The sequence below is a fragment of the Plectropomus leopardus genome, chromosome 4 (assembly GCF_008729295.1).
Source record: "Plectropomus leopardus isolate mb chromosome 4, YSFRI_Pleo_2.0, whole genome shotgun sequence".
In the NCBI taxonomy this organism is placed as follows: domain Eukaryota; kingdom Metazoa; phylum Chordata; class Actinopteri; order Perciformes; family Serranidae; genus Plectropomus; species Plectropomus leopardus.
Genome location: NC_056466.1, coordinates 29,190,839 through 29,217,406, shown reverse-complemented (window position 1 = coordinate 29,217,406; position 26,568 = coordinate 29,190,839). Strand labels below are relative to the sequence as shown.

General features: G+C 43.4%; 1 protein-coding gene across 11 annotated transcripts in view; it reads right to left on the bottom strand.

The window, feature by feature from the left end:
* The window catches only part of LOC121941879 (nuclear factor 1 X-type-like), a 118,639-nt gene extending 92,414 nt beyond the window's left edge, over positions 1-26,225 (bottom strand). Inside the window, exons 1-2 of one of the 11 annotated variants that reach the window (XM_042484816.1) lie at positions 25,472-26,225; positions 18,195-18,278 (exon numbers count right to left, since the gene is read on the bottom strand). In XM_042484816.1, coding sequence (XP_042340750.1) covers positions 18,195-18,278; positions 25,472-25,474 — 87 coding nt within the window. In that variant the 5' untranslated portion in view covers positions 25,475-26,225. Of the gene's footprint in view, positions 1-13,514; positions 13,682-18,194; positions 18,279-25,471 lie in introns of those variants that run through there. The other 10 variants (XM_042484813.1, XM_042484810.1, XM_042484807.1 and 7 more) reach the window with 10 other exon arrangements.
* Positions 26,226-26,568: the final 343 nt, after the last annotated feature.

Sequence of the window (26,568 nt, the reverse complement as noted above, 5' to 3'; positions counted from 1 at the left end):
CACCTCGATAAAAAGGCAGCTCACAAACAGGCATGGGAGAGAAAATGAGGTGGGATGTGAAAAAATGCTGTCTCACTGATCCAAGCTTTGAGGTAGATTAATGTTGAATTTATAACAGTGATGGGTGTGTTTTTTTATTTATCAGTAAACGAGAACATGTGTAAGAGAAAATAACTCTACTATGCAATGCATAACTTAAATAGAACAGCATATGCTTTTTACGTTACAATATATGGTGTTATTGTATTTTATAAAGGCCCTCAGTTACTTTGAAATCCCTCGCAATTGTGCCCATAGACGGAATAACATGCGTGTGAAATATAACATACGTGTGACCAATTTTCCTCTCTTCAGTATACTGCCCGGCTTTACTTTTGTCCCATTGAAGAGAGAAAATAAAAGCATTTCTTAACTGCAAAAAATATTATACTCTCATGCCATGTTATTTTGCAGCGAACAGTACAGTGTTTATCAACTCTCAGTGGAACTGGTCCTGTATGAAATACCAGTCAGTCTCCATTTATAAACATGTGATTGTATGAAAAGATAGTATCATAGAAAAGTGAGCCAGAAGGAGAGAGCTGGACTGAAAGCAGCGAGAGCTGCCACGTCAGATGCTGCTGAGGCTTCTTGGCTGTCAGGCCTGAAACAGACAGACACACACACACACACACACACACACACACACACACACAGTGTAGACACACAAATGCAGTATGGCCTGCACACGCACGGATCCACACATTCACTCGATTGCACAAACACAGACTCACTCACACACACACACACACACACACACACACACAAAAAAAAAAAAAAACAGGGTTTGCCTTTGCAGTGCTGTTTAGGGAGCTGGAGTCATCAGCCAAGCCTGACACCCCTGCTCAGTGTAGCCATCACCACTGTCTCTCTGTGAGTCAACATGGATGGAGCCGCTCCATCAACAACACACACAGGCCCTAATAATAAAACCAGCAAATCCCTCACTCCAGAGTGCCTGCCACACGCCAGAGAGGGCCTGCCCCTGGTCTCATCATTTCCTGTTAGGATCGCTACTGGATTTACACTTATCATTTGATCACACTCTATGAGCATTTAAAAATGTTATTTACCAAATACAGTGTTTGAATTACACTTATCTAAGCTGTGACAACCAAAGTGTAACACTACACACTGTAAGCACTAGTATGCAAAACATTTATATACTCCCATGCACAAAGAGGACATTTCTGTTTGAAAGAATCACATATAGGGAAATGTTGTGGGCAATATTCAAGCTCTTTGGCTGCCCAAAGAAAATCAGATGCAAAATAGGATTTGGCCGCATCTTTATTTAGGCTAGCGTTCCAGTTCCTGGAGAAATTGCATTATTGAATACAACAACGCCATTGTTTCAGCAAATTTTAGAGGGGCTTTATATATTTCCAGAGAGGAAAATCAAAACGGGAACACCGTTTTTCAATGTGAAGGGGAGAGAAGGCTCTTGTGTAGAGATTTGATTCTCCAGATAGCATTTGGCACCATTTGCCTCCTCTAAGTACTGTAATATGGTTATGATACATTAGCATTCCTTCACATCAGCAAAGAAACCCAATATGTGTATATCAAACGTTTTAGGGCAGAAAAAAAGCAGGGGGAGAGAAAGGGAAGGGAGAGAGGAGGGTGGAAGTCTGGAAGATGGAGAGTCAGGTAAAGGATTAGCATTAAGAGGCCACTGGGAGTAAAAAAGTTGCCCGACGAGCAGCATTCCAACGGACAAAGCCTGCCGAATGGTGAAACTGTTTTAGATAGTGCGCTGTTCTCAGGAGAGGCAGACAGGGAGTTAGTAAAGTGGCTTTTAAGCTCACCAAATCCAACATATCCCAGATAAGACTGTGGCTCTTCCTGAGGGAGCGAAAGAGAGAAGTAGCGGAGGGGGCTGGAAAGAATGAGGTAAAATGGAGAAAGAAGTAAAAGACGTATTGAGACAGAGAAAGAGTGGGGAGAGTTGAGGGATGGGGAGAGAGTGAGATAGAGAAAAGTAGGCGAAGATAAGCAAACAATAAAAAAAGTGAAAGAAAGAGGGGGGTTTGGAGAAAGAGAGGAGAAAAAAAGATAGGAATGAAGTGTAAGGAAAGTGGGAGCATATTTTCAGATGGGAGCACATGTGAGCTTTGGTGTTGGGTGATCCCGTCTCATACGGTGCAGCGAATGAACCCGGAGACACTGAGCAGCCCTGCCTGCCTCTCCGGCAGAATTTTATCACCTGCGTGAAAGAATACACACAGACCAGCCTCATCAATCTCTGCTCGGCTCTGTCGCAGACCTGTGCAGGTCTTTAATGTACTCTTTAGTGGCAATATTGTGATTTGGATTCTGTTTGGGCAACAAAAGGCATAATGTAGAGGAGCTGAAATCACCTTAATCACAGAGGCAGGGGTGTAGGTTTTGTTTGAACATTGGATTGGACACATATGATCAACGGGTTTGTGGTCCACCCCCAGAAAAACACTATTTGCTGCCTTCTGGTGTATTGTTATGCATACACTTTTGACCTCTCTGCATCAAGTTATGGGGGAAATGTCTTTAATTTATTTAAAATAAAAGCCCTCTGCTACTTTTCTACACCTATGCCCAGGAGGACAGTAGTGTGGAAACACTGTGTCTCAAGCGTTACCGACTTTCTTTTTTTTCAATTTTTCCATTTTCTGTCTGAAAGAGGTAAAAACACAGGACAGCACATACAAAAACAGACTAAAGCATGTGCATTGTGCAAGGGTGTAGATTTTTGGGGGGTGACACGTATTTAGAATGTGCAAATTTGTGCCCCTTTAATACCAACATGACAGTAGCAGAGGGATTTTATTTTGATCAAATTAAAACCATTTAAGCCACAAATGGTCTCAGAAAAGAAACAAATTGTTTCATAAAAATTCACCAGAATGCAGGAAAATAAGTCAAAATTTTCACACGGTGGATTCCCAAATCCCCCGTTTCATATGTGTCCCCTTCAAACATTAAAACGACACCTACACCCTTGTTTCAGTGAACCATATACATGTGCATAAATATTCAGACCTGTTGCAATCACCTTAGTTAGACTTGCCTGTATAGCTGCCTCTATAATCTAAATTATTTTTCTCTTTCATGTGGGTATTCAGCTTCTGCGTTGGCACACTGTTGACTGCCTGAGACGTGCGTGCGCATGAAGCGACAGGAGACAGGTGCACACCCACAGGCCAGAGAGCAGAGAGTCAACAAACAAGGGTCAGTTTTTAATCATCCCTAGTTTGTTTATTTAGCGGTGGTCAGGTTTTCACTTATAAACCTCCCAAACTCCATTGCAAAAATTCCTCCTTTTAGACTCCAGAGAGAACATTCAAACAGTATTAATTCCTCTTGCTGGGAAAAGGGACGGCCTTTTCCCGGAGCAATCCATAACATCTGAATATAAAAATAAATACGAAGAGCGGGCGCGCTCTTAACCCCAAAGTGAAGAGGGAAAAAACCTGCCGGGAAGTTTGAGGACGGTGTGTGTTTTTCCTCTCTGCGTAGTCACTCTTGCTGTGTTGCACTCCACTACCATATTTTCTCTCAATTTCTTTCTTTCTTTTTTTTTTTTAAATCAATCTCTTTATTAAGCCTCCCCTTTCTGTCTTCTTTATCTTCACCCTCTGTCTCTCTCCCTCCCTCTCTCTCTCTGCTGGACGCCCCTGTGCCAGTTAACTCACCACAAGCCAGAGGGAGGACCGCAAGAATGCTTAAATCAGCATAATTAGGCCTGTGTGTACTTTAAACACACACGTTTCCCCCAAGCCTGGACCCCTGCCACCCGTACACCGCTGTGTACGCAGCCACGGCCCGTCTCTTTGAGTCAATAAACACAAACATATCAGCAGTCAGCCTCACACACGTTCACACACACAAATACATACATGAGGTGAAAAATGATGCTGTATCCTTCTCCCACCAAACTTTCTACTGAAGATACCTCCCTCATACAGCTGCCACCCCCCCCCCTCCCCCACACACACACACACACACACACACACGGCCCAAACCACCATCACCACACTAACACAGTTTGACCTCTCACACCGAGGGGGAGGAAAGTAAATTTAATGTAGGGGCTCTGTGCTGAAAAGTTGCACCTTTGTTGAATTTTTTTTTTTCCATACGCAAGCCGGTTAAAATTAAGCCTGCGCATGCACTAAAACAATGGCAGGGGATCGCATTTGCGGTTTTTGTCCCACACACACACATCTGTATGTGTTTTAGGTTTCACTGGTGCATTAACAAACAACTGCCTTACAGCGAATCCAGGGTGCCCGGCTGCATATGGGGATTATCAGTAGTCATTACAGACCATTTAATAATAATCAGCACCATCAAAAACGAATCAGTCCAAGCATGTGATATTTGGATGGCTGATATCACTGGCTGAGTGGATTATATTAGTGAAGATGAGAACTGATTAAACTGTGTTTGGCATTTCATCTCACTGGAATTATCACACACTGTGACCAGCACTTTGACCCACAAAAAAGTAGAGACAATACTCTACTTTTTTGTGGGTCAAAGTGCTGCTCAGTGTGTGAGTTTATCATCGTGTGAGATAAGAGCAATTACAGATGACACGTGAACTTACAGCGTCAAAACACTTACAAAACAAAAAAAACTTTAAAAAGTCAGTGACTAAGGCCTACTATAAAGGCATCCAATAAAAACATTACACTCCCACCCTCAGGAGCTCAAAAACACAGCTCCCGAAGAAGCTTCAGGTGCAGACGGACACTGCGCGAGGCCCGCACATGCACAAACGCAGCACCAAACACATTGAAACAAGAAAATTAGGTGAAAACGCGAACGAGTAGAGGAGTGCCGGAACATGAAAGGCCCCGGTAGCCGCTCAGCCTGCGGCCTTGTACATTCATTTCCATTCTAAAGATATGCGAAGAGAACAAGTATCTCCAGTAAGTGAATATCACTTCTGCCACTGGCTTTGGAAGCACAGCCATGTTGCCATGGAGTTTTATATGTCATTAAAGCAAAACATTTTTAACATCGCCCGCCTCAAAAACAGATAAATTTTATATGGCCTCAGCTTACTTTCCTCTTGGCGTAGCACTCCAGAAAGTGATCAGAACGCCATGTCTGCTTAGGAAAATATTTTCTCAGCAGCATTTGATCAAAGTGGTGTGATACTGTTTAGATGAGGGTGCACACTGAAAACTAGCCACAAAGAAGCCACTCTGTGTGTCTCTCCCTCTGTCTATTTGTCTGTCTGTCCTGTCTCACAAACACAGAGGCATGAACACACCAATGCTGTGTTTGTGCACTCACACAGCTGTGGATCTTGCGCAGGGTTCAACCAAGGTAAAGATATGGTATATTACGCAATGGCTTATAGATTTTTCCACCCCTGGCAAGCTGCCAGCGCTCTCAACAGGAGAGAGAGAGAGCAAGAGCAAGAGAGAAAGAGAGACAGAGAGAGAGAGAGAGAGAGAGAGAGAGAGAGAGAGAGGATCAGAGAGCAGCACACTGTGTTCCACAAAGTCTGACTCACTAACTGGATTCACTGGCTGCCTCGCTGGGACTGCAGGCCTCTATGACCAGTAGTTACACTGAGGAAACAAGGCTGAACAAAAGCATGTGAGTGTGTGTGTGTGTGTGTGTGTGTGTGTGTGTGTGTGTGTGTGTTACTTGATAATACCAGGAGTAAAGATTGCTGGTGCTTTTGTGTCAGAAATCAAATACATTTATTAGGTCTGGTGGATATTTCAGCTATCCCTCGTACCATTCCGGCAATGTGGACTGCTGCTGCTCTATATTGGTCTGCGTCTGCCTCTGCCACACACACGCACACACACACACACACACACACACACACACACACACACACACACACACACACACAGTGCAGGCAAAAAATAAATGACCTTAGGTAGTAGCTCAACACAGTGTGGTGTCGTGGCTATACAGTCTACTCTGCAGTAGATGTATTTCCATAAACTACACTTAAAAGACAGTGGTGCACCCAGACATTTTTCATAGGGGTGACCAGATGGAGCCACTGAAAATCTTGACGTGGCACACCAAAACCAAAAGCCAAGTGAATTTAAGGAATGTATATGCTGTTGAAGTATATGGGCTAGTTTAAACCCAAAATCAGAGTTAAGAAATCACATATATAATATACGTAATATAGTTAATATTACTACAGTGGTTAACAGTAAGCTGTGTTTGCACTGATTGATCCTGTTGACTGTTTTCCTTAGACAAATATGCAGCTTTAGTTTGGAGGAGTAAATTGATTGTGAGGAACAAAATATTTACTGGGAAAAATTCCTCTCAAGTTTAGGGGAGACTCGTGGGTACCCATTGAACCCATTTTCACCCAGATATCTTGTACGTAACTTTGAAGCGCTATTTAGCCGCCTTCCAAAAAGTGAATTTGTTTTACCCAGGATATCGAAGAAATGGCTGCCCTTACTCTGCATCTGATTGGCTTACCCTAATATTATTTCCCTTACCCTAACCAGTTCCACTCCTCTGGCCTAAATCTTATCAATCCAACCAGTGAAGGTGAAGAGTACTTGCCAATCATAGGGAGATTAGGGCAGGTCATGCCCTCATTATCCTAGGATTCACAAATTTGCTTCCCGACAAGCTGCCATGGTTGGTACCAACAGATGCCTAAGGTTGACTTGTTTCACAAGATAACACTACCTTGCTTAAAAAAATCAGTGTGTGACAGCTGTCAAAGACAATAAGAAGGACAGGCAATTGTATTGGGTGGACCATGGCCCCCCTGGCCCCCCTTCAGGGTGCCACTGTTTAAAAATATGGTAAAAATAACAAGAAAAGTTAAGCTTAACACAAGGAACAGTCAGCTACCGCTAAGCCATTTTTTTATCCTAAAAGGTGAAATATTTAATGATTTAATGCTCCATATTTTGAAGCAGCATGGAAACACATTTGACAAAGCAAAACAGTCATAAGACTCCAATGTTGTACTGCGAAATTGCACAAATAAATGCCTTTGACGTGAACAACAAAAACTCTAATGTGCATGCATGACAGACATTTCATTGGAGACTACTTCCAAAATGAGACTTGGAAGAGTCAGCAAGAGCAGCTCAATCTGTTTTGAATCAGACGCTCGCCTGTCAGGATGATCAATCCGACTGTTTTCTTGATTTACTTACCCAGTACGTGACATGCATATGTTAATGAAACTTGCGTTCCTCATATCAGTCCTGTCCATATTCTCCCGCCCGGATTAAGAAGGCAGACATACTGTTCACACGCAAGGCATAGAGATGCATTCACAGAGCCGATTTGGCCTAGATCTTGCACACCGAGGTTTCCCCTACTCTTTTAATTGGGCCCTTGATGCTCGACATAGGGTGTACTTCCTCTAATTAGCTATATCTATAGCGTATGGGAGGGTGTATGAATGCATGCATGTGTAAAATCCTCTTTTGAGCAACTCCAAACTAACTAAGAGCTTTAATTTCACGCTAGGCTGCATTGTCCCATTCAGTGGGGTTACCCCCACAAAAAAGCCTCTGAGAAAATCAAAAAGAGCGAAAAACACACCAACGGGCGACAGAGGAGGGGGATGGAGAAAGACAGAGGGAGAGGGAGAGACAAACAACAACAACAACAACTGAGGCTCATCCTTGAACAATGTAGATCTCTCACTAACCGTTACTTCTCTTTTAAAGGGAGCTAATTGAGGAGGAGGAGGGGGCGGAGGAAGAGGAGTGGGATGAAGGTGAAGGGGAGTCTGTCCCAAGCAGCTGCAAGAAGAACGCAGTGCTTTGGCTCTTGTATCTTCTCATCCCTCAATTCCTTGCGGGTCCCTTACGTTTCCACTGTCTGATCATCGCTTGCTGGCAAACTGAACTCTTTTCGCAGTAAATGACTGCAAACTAGTTGTTGCACCTTTGATTCTGAAACCTGAGAAAAAATAATAGCAGTCTTGCACGGGGATGATATGCAATTATCACCTAATTCTAACCCCACTGCCAAAAAATAAAATTACATGTGGTAGTGAGCTTTGCAACAACAAAAGCTCTGCAGAATAATTGCATATATTTAGATTTGGAGCACTTTCTACTCTCATGGCAAAAGCTGGCAAAGGCCAAACTGAGAAAGATGTTCTGAGTATCAGCACACTGAAGTGATTCTGACTCTGCTGCCTCCGCCACATGTCCGTCTATCTGTCTATAACATACGTGAGTGTTCAGTCTGATTTCAGATGAGCATGTGTGTGTTTGTGCCCGCACGTACATGTGTGTACCGTATGGCTCGGGAAACAACTATATCACAGACCAACATAAGACCGCTATAGGCGCTGCCTGCTTCCACTGGCCACAGATCAGCCTAAACCTAATCCACACTAGGAGGCAGGGGACAAGGGGGGGGGTTACACATATTCCCACGGACATAGACATATCGGACACACACACACACATGCCCATCCATCCAGGGGACAACCACCTATTACCCTGTTGTGCCAACTGCCTCGGTTAAGCATGATAAATCCATTTTCTCTAGGCGGTCAGGAAGACTGCACAGATAAGGGATGAGCGGAGCAGCGCAGTGCTGGATTTAACTCACCTCCAAGTCAGATTCACACACAAACACACGCACAGATTCAGAGGAGAATGGTCTGAAAGCAATCTCAGGGCTCAGGGCCTTATACAGGCTCTTCAACAGCAATTTCTTTCAATGCTTCTAACAAAAGCTAATATTTTCATTTGTGCACACTCTGGGAAAACACAATGCTCAATCTGTGAATTAAAAATATTTGAACCAGAGGTCAACTTAATTTAGACTTATTTAAAAAAAAACTCAAGAGTCAACACATCCTTCACACAAATACATTTGTATCTCTATCCATGTAATCTAAATTTATTCAGACACTGTTTTAACTGACATGGACATCTTGTGCCATTTCCCTCTTCCTTGCACTCCTTCCTCCATCCCATCCCTCTGTCCCTGCCTACCAGCTCTTACTCTGGGCCAAGCAGTGTAAGGTGGACCTGGTCTGCCTCCAGCAGAAAGGATGAATAAGTAAAAAGAACACAATGTACCCCTGGGTTCTGCCTGCAACCCACTGCCGGCCTGCCCGCCTGCTTGCCTGTCGTCCTGGCACAGTTGGCAGGCCACTTTTTACTCTGCCTACCGTCCACTACAGCAAACCTATTCTCCGCTGCCCTGTGCTGTGCCTACCAACTAGCTCTGTGTGAGCAGGATTAGTGTGCATGTGTGTGTGTGTGTGTGTGTGTGGTGCAAAGTGATGCTGGCAAGGCTTTGGTATGTTACCAGATCATGCAGGCCCACCTCGGCTTACACCAGCATTGCCGCCGTCACCGTCCGGTTCCAGTGTAACCAGAACCGAAGGCTGACGCAGGAGAGCCATCGGCCCAAAACGGGGCAGGAATAAGAAACACACACACCTACTGTACAAAAACACACACACATTCACAGCTGAAGGCCTGGTGTGGACACAGGCCTTGAATGTGAGTTTTAATGAACAGACCAATAAATGAAAGATAAAACAAAACCAAATTTGACCTAAAGAAATCTGTGTTTAATTTAGAAGATATGTCAGATAATAGATAGGAACTGCCTGCGTGGGCCCACACATATTGCCACACAGACTTTACGCTCCTCCATATGCACTGATTCACAAACAGCGTTTTGTTGAGATTATAAGGGCCTTTATCTCCATCACCAAAGATAATGACTACAAAATCTCCCCATTTTCTTCTGTTGCTACTGCTTTATGGCATGGCTACAGTATGTATGGCTTTCACTGCATGCTTTCAAGTGCTTTGCCAATCTGCACGGCTGAGTGAATTTCAAGGACTCATTTGATCTCCAAATCTAAAAAGAAAAAAAAAAGAAAAAAAAAAAGAAAACTTTAGAACTGCAAATAATTGGACTTAAAGCTGAGGATGAGCAAGAATCGAGCAAGCAAATAAAACTTTCTTTTGCGTGTGATCTGCGCGGGAAAACAGTTAAACTATCTCCCGCACAGTGTTAAACATCTCTCGAGTTCGCAGCAGAGCTTTTTTTCCTAAAAAAAAGTTGGCAAGTTGTGAGATGTGCTGTATATTAAGCGGTCCACATCTCATTTGGATAAGCGGGATTTAACTGGAGTCTGAAATAATTGATTTCAAAACGCAGCACATAAAAGTTTTAATTAACGACGCCTCGGCGACCTTCAAACCGCATTAAAACTTTATGCAAATGCATTTCCGGCACATGGATGTGAGACAATGCCACGTAACCCGTAAAAAAAAAATACCAACCTCCCGGTGCTGTTTGGCAAGTGCGTGTGCACCACTTTTTGGCTGATCGGGTCCGTCACCTACCAGGCCATTCCAGCAAAGCTTTTATCAGCATTAATAATACATTGTAGATTGTTTACACCAGTTTTGCATGTTTTCTGTGATTTGTGAATTATTTACACGACTGGAATCGAAGAGCACAGCCTTAATGCACAACTGTGGATACAAGTATGCACGTCAGTATAATTGTAAATGTGTGTGCCTGGGTGTGGGCGCACACGCACACACACACACGCGCGCGCACACACACATAAAGAAACAATCCCGCTGTAACAAACCACAGATCATTAAAACAGGCGATTAAAGTGAATTAAAGGCGGATGTTGGAGCCAAATCTAAATTACAGGTGTGAAACAGAGATGCGTCACGTGTCCCCGCAAGTAGGAAGCAAGTTTTTCAAGTGAATTTCTTTGACTGCTGTAATATCATTCAGCTGCGTTAATATCCTCCAAAACGCGCGATGGAGATATGAGAGAATGCAAACAAATCAGCTGCGCTTGATATCCATCAACAGGACCGGGAGACGCAATAACAGCAGCCTAAGCAGATCAATATGTATCGCGCATATGGGCAGCACGCGTCCATGCGGCGCTCGTGCGAGAGGATCTGCTGCCAATTAATTTTAATTAATGGAAAGAAAGAGGAAACTCGATGCGGACCTCTGCCTCATACCACCAGGCTTGGAAAATTATCTGTGCTAAATATGCAGTAGGGCTTGTTGGACTTATTTTACGGAGCAAATCAAATAGACTATTGATTAGAAAAATGTCTCCCTCACTGTTCAGAACTCACAGACGCCAGAAAAAAAGTCAAGAGGGAATAAAAAGGAACAGAAATGGGGGGGGGAAAGGCAGAAGTTTTAAGCGATGTAAATGATTCTGGTGCAGCCGCGGCTTCTGACCTTGTTACAGTAGGCAAATTAAAAAAGAAGCACTTGAGCAGTGTTGTTCTCTTGTTTCTGAAAACTAGTCTATATAAAATCAGAGAAAAAAACATAGTGAGGTTTGGTCAGGAGGCCTGAAATAACACTGAGAAGGAATCCTGCATGTTTTCCACGGAGCTCGTCAAATCTGTTTAAGGAACGGAGTACATTCCCAGCTCCATCACGTGGCATTTAGGTCTAGTATAATGTCAAAAAATATTCAGTGAAAAAAAAAAGAATTTTATAATATTCCAGAGAAAAGAGCGTAACTCTGTAAAGGAGAAGAGGGCGGCAGGCCGTGACCTCCCTGCAACACTGAAACATCACAGGCCTGAAGCTAAACAGCTGGGGCTTCTTCATTCAAAAATCACATCACAGTGTAAATGAATGCGTAAAAATTATAATGCATAAACCTGATAATTCCGTGACTTGCACTATAACTATAAGACGCTATAACTCTTACCTGAGGGTAGCTCTTGATCTCAGAAGAAAACTCTACCTTTAGTAAAATATTGCTCTTGAAAGGTCGTATTCAACTTTATCTTTAAAAGGAGCTAAGTGGTAAAATAGTGACGCATTCAACTGACTTTTAAACCCGGTGTTTGATGTGATAAACCGGGCGGCGGGAGAGAGAGACGCGGACCTGCGGTGGCCTTAAGCTGCAGCTCGGCGCGCCTGCAGCTCTGCAGATCTGTTAACTCTGCAGTGACTGCACTAAATGTCTGCAGTGTGTGTGAACTGACGCTTTAACCGATCACTTTAAATATGAACTTAAAAATGGCACAAAAAGCACAAAGCTGCAAGAAATACAAAAAAGGTCATTTATGAGTTGACCTTTGCTGTTGGGAGGTATTAGTTTAATGTTCAGGGGAAAAAAATGTACACACTAAAACAAGATGTACTCAGCACATGCAGAAAATCCTTATTGCGATGAGGAAATAAACAACAATCCTGGAGAAATTTCACTCCGAGGAAAAACAGATTAAAGGATAAGCTGGCCCAGTATTTTCATGTGGTAGACATTACTCATTTAAAGAGTATTTCTAGTAATAAATATAATATATCTAAAGTGTGATTCCAGTCTTTGAGCTGATATATGTATTTTTAAAGAGAGTTATTTCTGTGTGGAGGTAGAAATGCGCACACGGGAATGAGGCCGTAAAGGTCAAAACTGACTCTTATTACTGTGCATTTAATTACAAAAACCACCAACTACATATTTAAAAAAGGATAGAAAATATATTTTATCACATTGATTCAGGACAAGTAAAATAAAAACTAACATTTTTTTTTCACCTGCATACAGCTTCTAACTGAAACGTCACCCCAAACGGCCTTTGAAATTGCGCACAAGATAAAGCGAGTTTCCCTCTGAGTGACCAGTGAGGGAAAAGTTCCACTTCTATTCTCTCTTTAATGTGATAATGTAATATCTGTGTCATTAACATAAATTACATTTAGCAGCTGTATTGCTTCTCTGAAGGTCAAATGCATTTTGTGATTAATCAAACTGCAACCATGCGGCCCGGACTCTCCACACAACACACGCCCACCCTCCCCTCTGTCACCTTCAGGGTGCATCAAAAAACTAAGTTTTATTTTAAAAGTATGACCTGCTGAAGTGGATTCCACTAAAAGAAGGACAGTTATTAATGCGGTGACCCTAAAGGCCCCCGGCGCCGACCGCGGCTGAGGACCGACAGACCTCCGTTAACAGCCGCAAGTCAGAAGCCCTCCCTCGCATGAAAAAAAATAAAGTGTCCCACAACTCCACGAGCCACATTAAAACCCGCATCGTGCTTTATTACAATTGTCGATGAATCCGATTAATGCCTGAGGGTGGCTGTAATTAGTCACCAACTGTCAGGGCACCGAGCCCTTCTTCCCCTTTCTCCAACCTCCGTTTTATATAAAATAGATTTGGGAGAAGCGCCATTTTCTCTCCAAACCATGCGCAATGAGACGCACAAGAAAAGCCCGTTGGAGGAGTGCCATTAAAAAAAGAAAAGGGGGAGAGAGGGAGCGCGAGAGAGAGGGAGAGAGAGAGCGAGAGAGAGAGGTTAAACACTATCGGGGAAAAGAGGGGAGAGCTGGAAAAAAAGGTCCTTAAAACGCAACAAATGACAAGCAGCAGCAGCAGCACGGCACGACAACACTACACTGTACAGTAGAAACAAACCGGAGGCGCACCGTACCGGAAAAAAGCAAGCAAGAGCAGCATGGAAAAACGGCGAGTTTTGTCATACCTGTGTCAAGCAGTAAGGGGAGTACATGGTTGTGTCTAGAGATGAAAATTGGAGTTGTTGATAATAAAGTTGGATGGAGGTTCGCTGCGGTGCCGCATTGCAAAGCCGCTGTGGCTCAGTCCAGGCTGTAACCCCGCCTCACTCACAGTGAAAGCTCCGCAATAACTTTAGGGGAAAGTTTCTGCTGCTCTCTCTCCCTCCCTCCCTCCCTCCCTCCCTCTGTCTCTCTAACTCGCCCTCTCTCTCTCCCTCCCCGCTTCTCTTTCGGATCGACACAAAACCGACGCTATTTTAAATTATCATCGACTTTTTTAATAGTCAAAAAAAAGGAATCAGTGCTTCGCTGAAAGCCCAGAGAGGAATCGCACGAGACTCGGTATCCCTACAGTGCTTTAGGGGCTTAGTGCGCATGTGGTGCTCAGTGGCGAGTTCACTCATTCACCTCGTCGCGTTTGATGCTATTTAATTACATTTCGGTGGAATATCTGTAATATTTGTATAATGCTAACAGCTGGACGTGAAGTTCTGCAGATGATCCGTATCTACCCGCTTAAAACGATCACAAAGTTGATTTATTTTATTTTGCGAGGTTGTTTTATGCTTTCTTTCTCTTGCAACAGACATTTGGTCATCATTTTGCCGCGTTTTTACTTAATATGGTGTTGATATGACAAATAATATCCAATTCAGATTTCGAGCAGAAATCTATCTATCTATCTATCTAGGGATGCAGGAGACATGCCCCCCTCAATATTTAGAAAATGGGCATATGTCTTCACCATTTAAAACATAGATTACTTTTATTTTGAAAAATAGATTATCAATTCATGCAGAAAAGGCACACACCGGTGTGTCAAAAAATCCCCAGAATACAGGAAATGAAGTGTTTGATGCTCAAAATTATCTAGTGGAGGACCCTCCAACCCCCTATTTCCTAAGTGCAACGCCCAATGATGAAATAAAAATCTAGGCCCTAAAAAAAATCATTTTGTAGGTAGATAGTTAGATTAAATGATAGATAAATAAGAAAACCAAAGCTCCCGTTTAGATAAATTAAAGTCATTTAACATTTCTGCCTCACAACTTTCAGTTTGTCTTTGTTGCTTAGTTAACAGGGACTTTATGATAAATAACTTATTGCTTATACTGTTATTTCTTCGTGTGGTATGTATTTAATATTCCAGAGACCTTGTGACATTGTTATGCTTGTTTGACTTTTTGTTATAAATCAGTCTTAAAAATGCCCTCAGCACTGAGTGCAGAGCAAACACAAATGATTGAGGACGGAGATTTCCTCAAAAGTGTCTATTTTCAACTTCCATATCCTTTTGCTGCTGCACAAAAAGCAGAAGCAAGCCCAAGCGGGACCAAAATAGAAGCAAAAGGTTTGAAATTTACAACTCAGATTTCGCTGTCAGCCCGTCAGCTGGACGGGTGACACAGAGCTTTCCGCACACAGTAAACTCATTCAAGTGTCTTAAGTGGAAGGGGCCCCCGTATTCTTAACTTGAGTATTTGTTACTGTGAATCTGAAAAGTGTGTGATGTAGAAAGAGTCCGAGGCAGCTCAAACATCAGCTCAAACATTGGCTAAACTTATTTGTGATGGCGGGATTCGAGGCCCAACTCTGTCAGCTTCACTTTGGCTGAGGAGGCTTGTAGCTGTGCAGTTTGGAGTGAAAAACTCCTCTTCTAAAATATATAAACAACACTGCATTCTATATATAAAGTAGCATTCTGAATATAGCGGGCCTCCTTAAATGCCCTCAAGGAGCTAAGTCCAAAATTATAACAGCAAGTTATAAATTTACTGTGAAAGATTGTGATTTATTCGGCAGGATACCCCTCACATTCCAGTTTTTCTCCTTTTGAATCAAGTCATATCCTGGTGCGCTGTATATGTATATGGAGACAAAAGATACCTGGACTTGGACGAAGTGGTCTAAACCAGTTTCATTGTGACTCCTATTGTATGGAAGCGATACACTCTGTTTCTAATCAGGCTTGGCTTTATCCTTGCCCGCTCCCTGCTCCTCAGCCTAATCAAACTCATATATGCAGGCAGAGTGCCTGCAATTATACATAAGCCCCTGCCTTGTGCATGTGTGTGAGTGAGAGTGTTTGGAAGTCTGTGTGTGTGAATACAATTCCGCATGTGCGTTTGTCTGTGAGTCTTACACAACGTGTGTATGTGTGTGTGTGTGCGCGCAAGGGTGCGGTTTCGGGGGGTTGAAGTCACCCCCGCGCTCGTATGCCAAGTTTTTCAGGGGGATATGAAGCTGTGCAGCTTTACGAGACCTCAGCCTATGTAGGATACTTAGACACTCACACCACAGACACACATGCACATAATGTACACTATATACACACGTATACAACCACAAATGTCTTGCGGTCAAAGATACGCTGGCACGAGCAACCAGAGAGTGAATTAGATTCAGCAAAAGGAGAAAAAAAATGCAAAATAAAAGTGCAAGAAAGTGAAGCATATTGAGGTGTAGTCTATTCCTTTCCCATAGTCTCTCCTCTTTCCAAACCACACCCCACCACGGCACAGGCCCAAACCCCAAAGCCTTTGTGTGCTCCCTCGCTTTCCCTCTTTTTCTTTCTGTCCACCCCTTTTTTCTATTTCTTAGCAGCTCTTTTTAGTGACCTTATTCCCCTTTTTTCAATCTTATAATCTCTTGCTGTTCCCTCTCTCTTTCTGCCGTCTTAATCACACACACTGTCCCTTTCGTCCGTCTGACTTTAGTGGTCGTCTTTGTCTCTGGCTGCGGTCTGGGCCGAGACATCCATCTCAGTATTCAACACGGGCAACTTGGCTGTAACAAACTATAGCAACCACAGGAGTTACAAAACACTGGTGCTAAAGCTTTTCCTTCCAAAACACTTTCTCTCTCTCTGCCCGCGATCAAACAGTCCTGTCCGTCCATCACCTTTGAGAGCCCCTCGAGCGCTCAGGGCTCTCGTGGTTTCGGAGACTCCGTTTGCCATTAAAAAGCACACGAGAAAACCATATGGTGTGTCTAAAGTTAGCATGTTGTGGTCTCCCATTGACACGCGGCACTACCCATATACTTGCTGTTTACCATCGCCTGTGGCTAGGCCATTAAATATTGAAAGTGATGTAGCATACTGATACTGCCATTAGCATGCTAAATGTGTGAGACAGGTGGTTGAGGCCGCCTTTCAAAAGGCAAGGAAATATGTGAACGGAAAATGTGTGTAACTGTACCGTTTACTACGCCGTACAGTGTAAATATTGTTTGAGTAAGCTGTTTATGTGTGCTCTGGGAGGGAGCACGCCAGTCAAATGCATACAGGCATATGCAGTCAGAAAGAAATGGCTGACTGGCCGTTATGGCTAACAAGCATATCATACACAGTGTGGATCCCAGAGACTCTTTGGATCTGTTTGCAATCTGAGTGTGTGTGCAGAGCAATGTGTTCCGCCTGCTGCTTTTTATGTGTTTACTGTGTGCAAAGGCTGCATATGCGTTTTGCCTCCGACCGGTTTGGATTACGGCGTTTCGACCACGTTTGCGTTCAACAGGAAGCAAACGTACAGATTTATTTTTGTCGTCTGATGTCATTTCTTAATTTGAGCGGTAAATTCAACATGTCAGATTACAGTGCGCAGGCCAAAGGGGCACTTTTCCAAGCAGTCAAACAGTTGTCTGTAAACCTGAAAGTCGATGTGATGTTTTTACAAATATAATAAAATAACCACATGCAGGCAGAGGTGTAGGTTTCAGGAGGTTGCAAGGGACACGTCCTTCTCAGTATCTAGAACATAAGTGTTTGTCTACCCAAATAAAACATTAAAGTCGCAAAGGCCTTTAATTTTGACAAAGTTTAAGACATTAACATCATAAACTGATGCAGACAAGGCACAGATTGGTGCAGAAAAAAGTCACTAGAATGCTGGAAATTATGTGTTTGATGCTCACAAATTTGATAGACAAATGTGTCCCCCCAAAAAACAAAACAAAACCTACAACTTTGCACGCAGGATGTGTCACACGCACAAAGTGTCCTGCAAAATAACAACCAAAAAAACTTTTTTTTAAGGTTTGGCATTTTATTTAGCTTTAAGTGGCTGCTGTCTTTGTCATCCACATGAGGAGCTTGTGTCCCTGCAAACTTCTGCAACCATAAATGAAAAATACTTCACAGAAAAGCTGACATTTTGAGGAAATACAGTGTTTTTGCAGGGCACTGTTGCCGCATGTGTCAGCACGGACGACAGATGAGTTCAGGACGTGCATGTTGACATGTGGGAGATTTTACAGGAAGTGGATATATGAGCATGCTAACGGGCAGAATGTCAACACTCAAAAGTATGTGTGTGTGTATTTCCTGGACACATTAAGCCCCAGAGCCTCCAATCCAAGTTCTGAGGAATGAAGATGATATAGTAGTTAACATCTTCATAGTGATGTCTGACTGTAAAAAAACAAATTCTGCAACAATTCTCTGATGTACTCTGAACGCCCTCCTCCTCTCAACTGCTGCAAATCTTTTTAAAAGGAAAAAGAGATTATTTTTAATGGACTGGGTTTGTTTGTGTGTCCAGGAAATAAATCTTGGGACACCAACATGACAAGGACAGATGTAGAAAGCTTGTAGTTTTGTGTGTGTGTGTGTGTGTGTGTGTGTGTGTGTGTGTGTGTGTATTTACCCTATATGTATCAGACACGAGGAAACATTCAGGCATCCCTGGGCCTCTAGCAGGATCGTCGTTTACCAGGTAGGTGTCAGTAGCCTAAAAAACAAACAAAAAGATGGTTATTTAATGAACCTTTGATCATTTTCAGTAGGTCAGTGATTTTTTTCCACAATTTTAACTACTCTGTTAGGAAGCAGATCTCCACTGGTTTTGGCACTTAGGCATCAGAAATTCTAGTGTTTACTATTTTAGCCGCTGCTTGAACCTGTTGCTTTGTATGAGGTTCCAGGAAGGAGAAATATGTGAAAACATTTTAGTCTTTGAATATTATATCAGACATTTGCTGTTCTTTAAGCCTCAATGGCCATTGGAAATAATGGCGTTACAAAAAAAATATGACAATACACTAAAATCCAGGACAATTTTGAGCAATCATGACTTGAAATCATCAGGACCAAACGTGCATTTTTTTGCTCCCTCATTGTGAGACATCCCTAAAATATACCTGAACCATATGAGACAGTCCTTTAACCCTCCTGGTGTCATTTTTCCACAGAAAGCACAGCGCCTACTAACCACTCTTGCACTAAACATCCCCAGCCAGACTGTCTGTAAGTACCAGCGTGCATGCATGCATGTGTATGTGTAAGTGTGCATTCAGGGAGCTTCATTTGTATTCTAAGTCAAGCAGGCAGGCAGGCAGGCAGGGTTCTGGCAGGGCCCGGAGCTGTGAAATGGGCTCTCCTTGCAGTTCTGCCGTTGATTGGATCAACCTATCCCACTCTACTTAGCCGAAGGGAGCCCAAATCCCACAGCCGCTGTGCCGTTCTGTGAAATCCTATTTCATTTCACAACTTTAACGGATAAAAAGAGCGTGCACACGCGCTTGTGCCAGCCCCGAGACCCCATGCCACATTTATTTAGCTGAACGGGAGCAGAGAGAAAACAGTGTATCTGCTGTGTGGAAACATTTTAAATGCACGCACATATAGTCGCACCCCTCTTGAAAATATAATCACCTGCACGTATGTATGCATTTTTTTTTTCTCCACGCCCCGTGAGCTCTCGGCCTCGCATACAGCAACACACGCACGCACACACCAACGCACACGTGCATGCCACTTACGCAGACACACAGACACAAACCCCATAATAAGAGCCAGACATTGGCAGACCACACAGCCCTGAGTTGTGGTGAAAACAAAGGCTATTCATATCCTTCGCAATGAGAGGTCTGTGCAGCTAACTCTCTTTCTCCCTCTCTCCCCCGTCTCTCCCCTCAGCTTTTTATTACAGATAATCTGCACTCGCAAACCTTCCATTTTTCTGCAATTGTGCGATTTCTAATCATCTTTATTAGTCCATAAACATGTTTTTTTATTTTTAGTCTCTTTTTATAGCGGAGGCCTTCAGCTCCTTAAGGGGGCAACACAGTGCCCATTGTTGAGTCTCAAGGAGAGGATGAAGCCAGGAACGGAGTGAGAGAGGCCTGCTGATAAGGCTGCAATGCATTATGGGAATGGGGTAGCAGAGTTTCCTCAGATGCACACACACACATGCATGCTGATACACACACAAAAACACACACACAAGACAAAATGCAATCACTCAAAGTCCGCCAGGCCACATGTGTCTGATAATGAGATGATGCATCTGATTGGCCAGCGCTCGAAATAATGGCCTGGATCCACGGCACCTGTGCGGTCTGCAACCAGCGCGAGCCGGCCGACTACCGGCAGACGGCCCACAATGCATCAGGTGTGCTGGAGCGTCTGCGATTGGCTGCGCCTGGCCAGAAACAAGGTCAGGTGCACTAGCAAGTGTCTTCCGATTGGCTGAGCCGGACCCAAAAAGCTGCGGGTGGGAAAAGGAGTGCTTTCACTGGCTGCTGCCACCTCATTTTGCTGGTGAATGGGTGTCTGGGAGGATGGCACTGGGACAACTGGTTTAACTGGGAGTGTGTGAGGACACATACCGGCTATTTTAGAATATATCTGTGCATTTTGTAGCCCTTCACACACGGGGAATCTCAATATTACTTGTCCTTTGAAACAATGTAAAACACAGAAAATAAGCAACTGCACTCCAACAATAGATCATTTGCTCTCATTTCATATTAACCAAGCGACAAAGAGGAATTTAAATGCCCTCTTTATGTCGTCAGCCAAGGAAACAGGTGTTGATGAACCTCAATCCCATTGTGCAACAGTGAATAACATGAAGCTAATGAATAGGCTAAGCTCTGTACCTGCCACTGGGGAGGCCAGAACATACTGACTCCCTTTGTAGTAAACCCCAAAAAAACTCCAGGCCCCCAAACACTCTCTCCTGCAGCAGTGTATGAATTATATATTGTACTATATATATAGAGCATATGCCCGGCCCATATGGCCAGCCCTGAGCGAAAAAATCTCAAAGCCCTCCTTAATTAACATTTTAGAGGGAAGATTCGGAGGCGGGAGATTGAGTCAGTGACCTATTTGGAGTCCATCATCGCCCAATGCAAATGTGTTAATTGAGACAGATTTTCCCACTCCACAAATATGTGGAGTAGGGGATGCGATGGAGGATTTTTTTCTTTCTTTTTTTTTGTCTGAGCCATCTGATCTAAGGTAGGGGTATAGGATCTGTTTTAAACTGCCTTTCCTGCTGCCTCCGCTCACAAAAGAAGACACTTCTCTTTCACTTTCTCCCTCACCATCTCGCACAGTCGTTCCTTGGCTCGCTCTCTATCTGTCTCTCTCTTTCTCTCTCTCTCCCTCTCTGGGTATATGTGTTGACGACCATATGGCCAAATTCTTTGGAGGTGAGATCTCCGAAACCTGCTCACACACTTGCACGTGCACACATACACTCACACACACACCTCCACAGAGCTTTGTGTATGAAAGGCCCTGATGGTGGAATTTGTTCTCAGATGGCTCCATTTTAAAGCACATGAATGGCAACATATCAATGATCCTCCTCTCTGTCTCTCTGCATCTCACGTTTGTGGTTACACACACACACACACACACACACAATAAGTCGCCACCTACACACAAAAAACTTACACCGCTCACACACCTGGTGCAGTCCTCTCCTCGATTCCAGCAAGCATTTATTCTGGCTGCTGCACAATCATCAACCACCAGCACTATTGCCGCTGTCAGTCCATCTTTTAAAAAACCATAATTATTATCACCACCATTGTGTCTTATCATCATGATTTGGTGGCTGAAAATAACACTGCCAAGTTTAAGGCACAGGATGAAAATGGAGAGGGGGTGGGGGGTGGGGAGAGAGAAGGAGAGAGTCCAGCCAACCTGCGTGAGATGGCAACCACTTCAAAGACGCCGGGCCGCACCGGCGATCTGTTCCACGGTGTGTGAGGGGTGTATGAAAGGCAGAAATGGCCGCCGTGTGAGTCCCTGCCAAAGCTACCTCGGGGAGAAATGTTGGAAAAATACGATTTTTCACACAGCCATCTCAGGGGGGGTGGAGGGGAAAAACGGGGAGAATGAGAGAGAAGATGAGAAACTGAGGGGCCGCATTAAAAAAAGAAGGATAGATGGATGGCTAAGCAGAGTGGGGCTAATTATTTCACTCCACTTGCAGGTCCTGAAGGTTTTTGTTGGGTCAGAAGTACAGCCAAGATGCAGTGCTGAAGATTGCATTTGGCTTAATTGTGCAGTTGTGTTTTACACAAAAGTAAACGGTGGGATTCTGGAGAAGGTGCGAGGCACACGGCGAAAACAGTTTCTGTTGAGGAGGCCTTACTGCAGGAGGTCGCAGAATAAAATTATTTCACATAGGCAGAAAAACATTCGTCTTGTGCCGGAAACCTTTAAGTGTCTGTGCTTGGAATGAGAGATGCTCAAGTCAGTTGGGTAAGGTTGAAACTTTTGGATGCCTGAGTAATAGATAGAAACTATGCCAGCCTTGAAAATAGCTGTCCCGACTCCATGAAAAAAAAACAACAACATAATTTCACCAAAACTGTTACGGCAAAACAAGTTTGAACAGAGCACACAGTGTGACACACCCCAAGATTCACTCGGCCTGGCACCTCGCCTGTCAACTACTGATCTTGCTCGACAGGCTGGCCTTTAGATAAACACCGCGCCAACTGTAACACTGAACTTCCTGGGCTGCAACATTTTTCGCTGCTTTCACCATACGCCACCTCCGTACATAAGGTAACTCAATGCCAGTGGCACCACTCTTCCTACACGGATTCTTACTCATGCTTCTTTTAATGGCCCCAACCACACTCAGTTAAGGCCTCGCCGCACGGGCGATGTGCATTTAACAATGAGGTGTGGGCTGGTATACAATCAGCCCTTTGTGTCACACAGGGACTGATCTGTGGGGAGATTTTCTTGTGGTTATGGTTCTAATACAGCAGAGTTTACCACAAAGCATAGAGTTACATTACAACACACACACGTACACACACACACACACACACATCGTGCATGACTCAATGAGGCAGCGCGTTGAGCTCCTTTCAAATGTCTCACCCACTTCCAACTCAACTGAAATGATACTCTAAAAATGTATTTAATACCATGGTACGGTTCACACCCACCTCCCAGCTTGGCACCAATAACACTCTTGGCTTTGATTTGACTGACAGGTTCTGTGGTTGGCAGGTTTTTCTCTGCAACAACCGCAGCACAACCAACTGTGAAATTATAGGCCCACAATCAAAACAGAGTGAGTATTGTAATATTGCTGCCAATTATGAGCCATTGTCTAAGTGTTTGGTTCACCTTAAAAGACACAGACATACTGTGTAACTGGTCAGCTGACATCACAAATCACATGTGGCCTGAAACGTTTTGAGCCACTCGAGGCCTGTTTGTGTTGTTGTGCAGGTGTGACTGGCTGTCACATCATCACAAACATTTTTTGGCAGGTGACCCTGGAATGAAGTTATGTAACTGATGAGTATGGATGAAAATATGTATGTGTCGTTCATCTGGGGGACCACAATCAAGTTGCTCCTGTAAAGTTGGTTGCTGAAAGTAAATGAGCAGAATGAAAACTTGTCATGGATGCTCTGTATAATTACATTGCTTACAGGATTGTTGTTTATTGTTAATGACACCGAATGTCACCTACACACTGAATTTGAGATGTTTTCTAATCAGTTCATAGGAAATACAACAACATACGACTTAGACATACCACATGCGATCAGTACAATCAAGAAAAAGCAATAAAATCGTCTCATGAGTTTTCAATACACTGTATCAACAATTGCACTCATTTTCTTGCATTGCTGATGATTTATTATGTGTATTGTTAGCTGTGACAATTTTGTTTCAACATTAAGAGGATTCAGTGGTCATCTGCAACAAAACTGAATATCAAGCACTGAATTTCTTGCATTCATTGTGCACCACTTTTGCATGTTCTGCACCTTTTCATGGTTCATTTTTGTCTGTCAAAATAAAAGTCATCTACTACTTTCATGTTTTTATTTTTATTTTTAATTTTTGGGCGTGTAGAGGTTGGTGTGTGTTTGTGTGGGGGGGTCTTAATAATATGAGGTATGTATCCCCCAAAATCTATGTGTGCTGTGTTTATTGTCTTTATTGGTGGGACAAAGACATTGCTAATTAAAAAATCATATTCATATTGTGTTTCAGTCTATATAAACCATTACATTTCAATTTTATGGCCTGACCTCAAACCTGCCAGAGGACTGTCGAATTGTATTAATAAAGCACAGTGAAACTGTTCGGTCAATCTGTGTTCAAATAGCCACGTTATTGGTACAACAGGAATATTATGTTGCATTTTTTAATTAAAAAAAAATCTGACAATATGTATTCTTTGCCTCAAATGTGTTATATGTCTATATATGCCTGTAAAAACCAACCATCATTAATTTAGAATATGTTAATGAGACTTTGTTAAACCAAAAGCTCAACAGATCAACCCTGTGAGCTACAGCATGTTATATTGTAGCACCTTAACAGTAATCTCTTATAATGAAGATCAATTACAATTAAAAAGTAGGTCACAATTTTGGGCCATCATAATTATAATTTGTGGTCATAATTAAAAAGCTTTGAAATGCAGCTTGGCAGAGACTGTTTAAAGTTCCAAAAAAATAAAATAATAAAAAAAAAAAATTCTCGGATGACAGTGAAATACAATATTTATTTCTCTAAATGCTGCAGGGTTTTATACTAACATCATCATCCGACCAGAGAGTCTCCCTTTTGATTTTCTGCTCAACATTAAATACTAAACGAATGTGCTCTCATTCATGCTCTTGTCCTGAGGGCACAAAGACGGTCTGTGTGTCACCTCACCTCCCCACCCCCTTGTAGTCACTATAAAGTGTCATCAACTACGCAAATGAAGTGCCCATTGATTAAAAACAAAACAAAACAAAAAAGCAGCCGCTGCAGACAGAAAATGCACAGCCCGGATGCAAGAAGGATAGCTGTGCAACAACCCTGCGTCTCATACAGGGTGCTTTCAGAGCATCATAATAATAATAATAATGACGCATATCCCTCATACATTATCTCTATATGCCGGGTTTGTCAGATCTCCGCAGTCTGCGCTCGCATGTGTGTTTTATTCTGTTTGATCTGAGCTGCGCAGGAAGATCAGCCTCCACTTTGTCAAATGTGTATTTACTGGGCCACCAAAACGCCTCTGCAAACAATTCAGCCTGCACAATGTTAACCCATCAATAAGGCTGAATCACTTTCAATTAGGAAAAAAGATGCTGTAAATTACATCCGAGATAACAACGTTATTACGTCTTTGGGGAAAGTGAAAAGAAATTACGTGCAATGGAAAGCAAGTAAAGTTAAGTTTACAAAAAAATGTTAGGCATTTTTATAGAGTGAAATATGATGATACATTACAATACAACGTTATGGTTGTGCAAGTGAAATGGAATAATCGGCATATTTAATTATGGTGCAATTGTTGTTAATCAATTTGAGTTCAGATGCTTTATAATTATTAAAAATGTCAGGCATGCAAGGTGATTATATACATAACACACACACACACACACACACACACACACACACACACACACACACACACACACACACACACACACACACACACACAGGTGCGCTGTATCGTCATCTATGGCCTCACACTCCCACAGCCAAATCTCCCTCCGCGCGTCTTTTACAAAGAAATTAAAAACCTTAAACTAACTGCGGGGTTTCGGTTAAACACAACCAATGTTTGGTTTATGTTCGGTCCTATAGACTTTACCCTATAGACCCAAACAGAGGGGAACTATTGAGTTACACAGCACGTACCATTATAGCGTGGGGAGATCTGCCAACCCTCTCAATGCCCCATTTTCCTTTAAAAGTTCAGCTTCCAAAAAAGTGAGAGAGGGAGTGAGGGCTGAGGGAGGAAGACTTGGTCTCTTCGCTGTTGCCGGAAGCAAAAAAAGGACCTTTAAACAAGTCGGCCTTAGGCCCAGATAGAAAAAAAACACAGCTCTTTCAAAAGTGGGTCCACTCTGCAAGAGATAGGAGGAAAAGAGGACAGCGGCTCCGATCCTTCCGTCTACCGCAGATTGGCCTCAGATGCGCCCATGTCCAGCGGCAAGAAGTCAGGGAGACGTCTGCGTCAAAGTCCCGAGGTGCGTCCTTCAGCGGCCAAACTTGTCCAGCAGATTGGGAGACGCTGAAAAAAAGCTCCCCGAAATAATATTAATAACACGATAACAAAAATAATGGACGGGAGAAGTGATGCAAAGTAAGTTGTGTTTATATTATTTTTCCGTGTGCAGCCTTTGCAGTCGGGCAAGCTTCTGTCTCCAAAACGTGTCCAAAAGCGGCTGTCTCCCGCGCCGCGCGTCCGATCTGTTTTACCCTCGTATCTCTCTCTCTCTCTCTCCTCTCTCTCTTGTTCCAAACGCACACAAACACACACACATACGCACACACGCGGTGTTACACACAAACGGGGGGACACCCCTGGTCCCTCGCCGCCTCCTTCTCAAAGCTGACGAGATGAAAGAGCAGCTTGCGTTTTTTGCTTCTTCAGATCGCTACAGCCTCGCCGATAGCAGAATGCCTGCACAGCGACACGTAGTCGGCTCCGGGCTCCGACGGAGGCTCTGGATGCCTCGGTGCGTAAAAATGGAAGCTCTCCGTGCGCTCCGGCTGATAGCCCGCACTTCCCTCCCCGAAAAAAAAATATCAGCCACTAAATAGCTCACCTCAGCAGCCGTGCGTCCTGTTTACACACACACATACACACAAATAATAGACGGGGGAATTAGGGCAGTTGTTTACAGTGAAGGTGGGGGCCGGTGCTTCAGCCGGCAGCGTCGAACTGGTGAATTATTAGGTGAATTATTAATAAAGCGAGCGGTGTGCAGTCTGTCGCGGAGAGCGCGGAG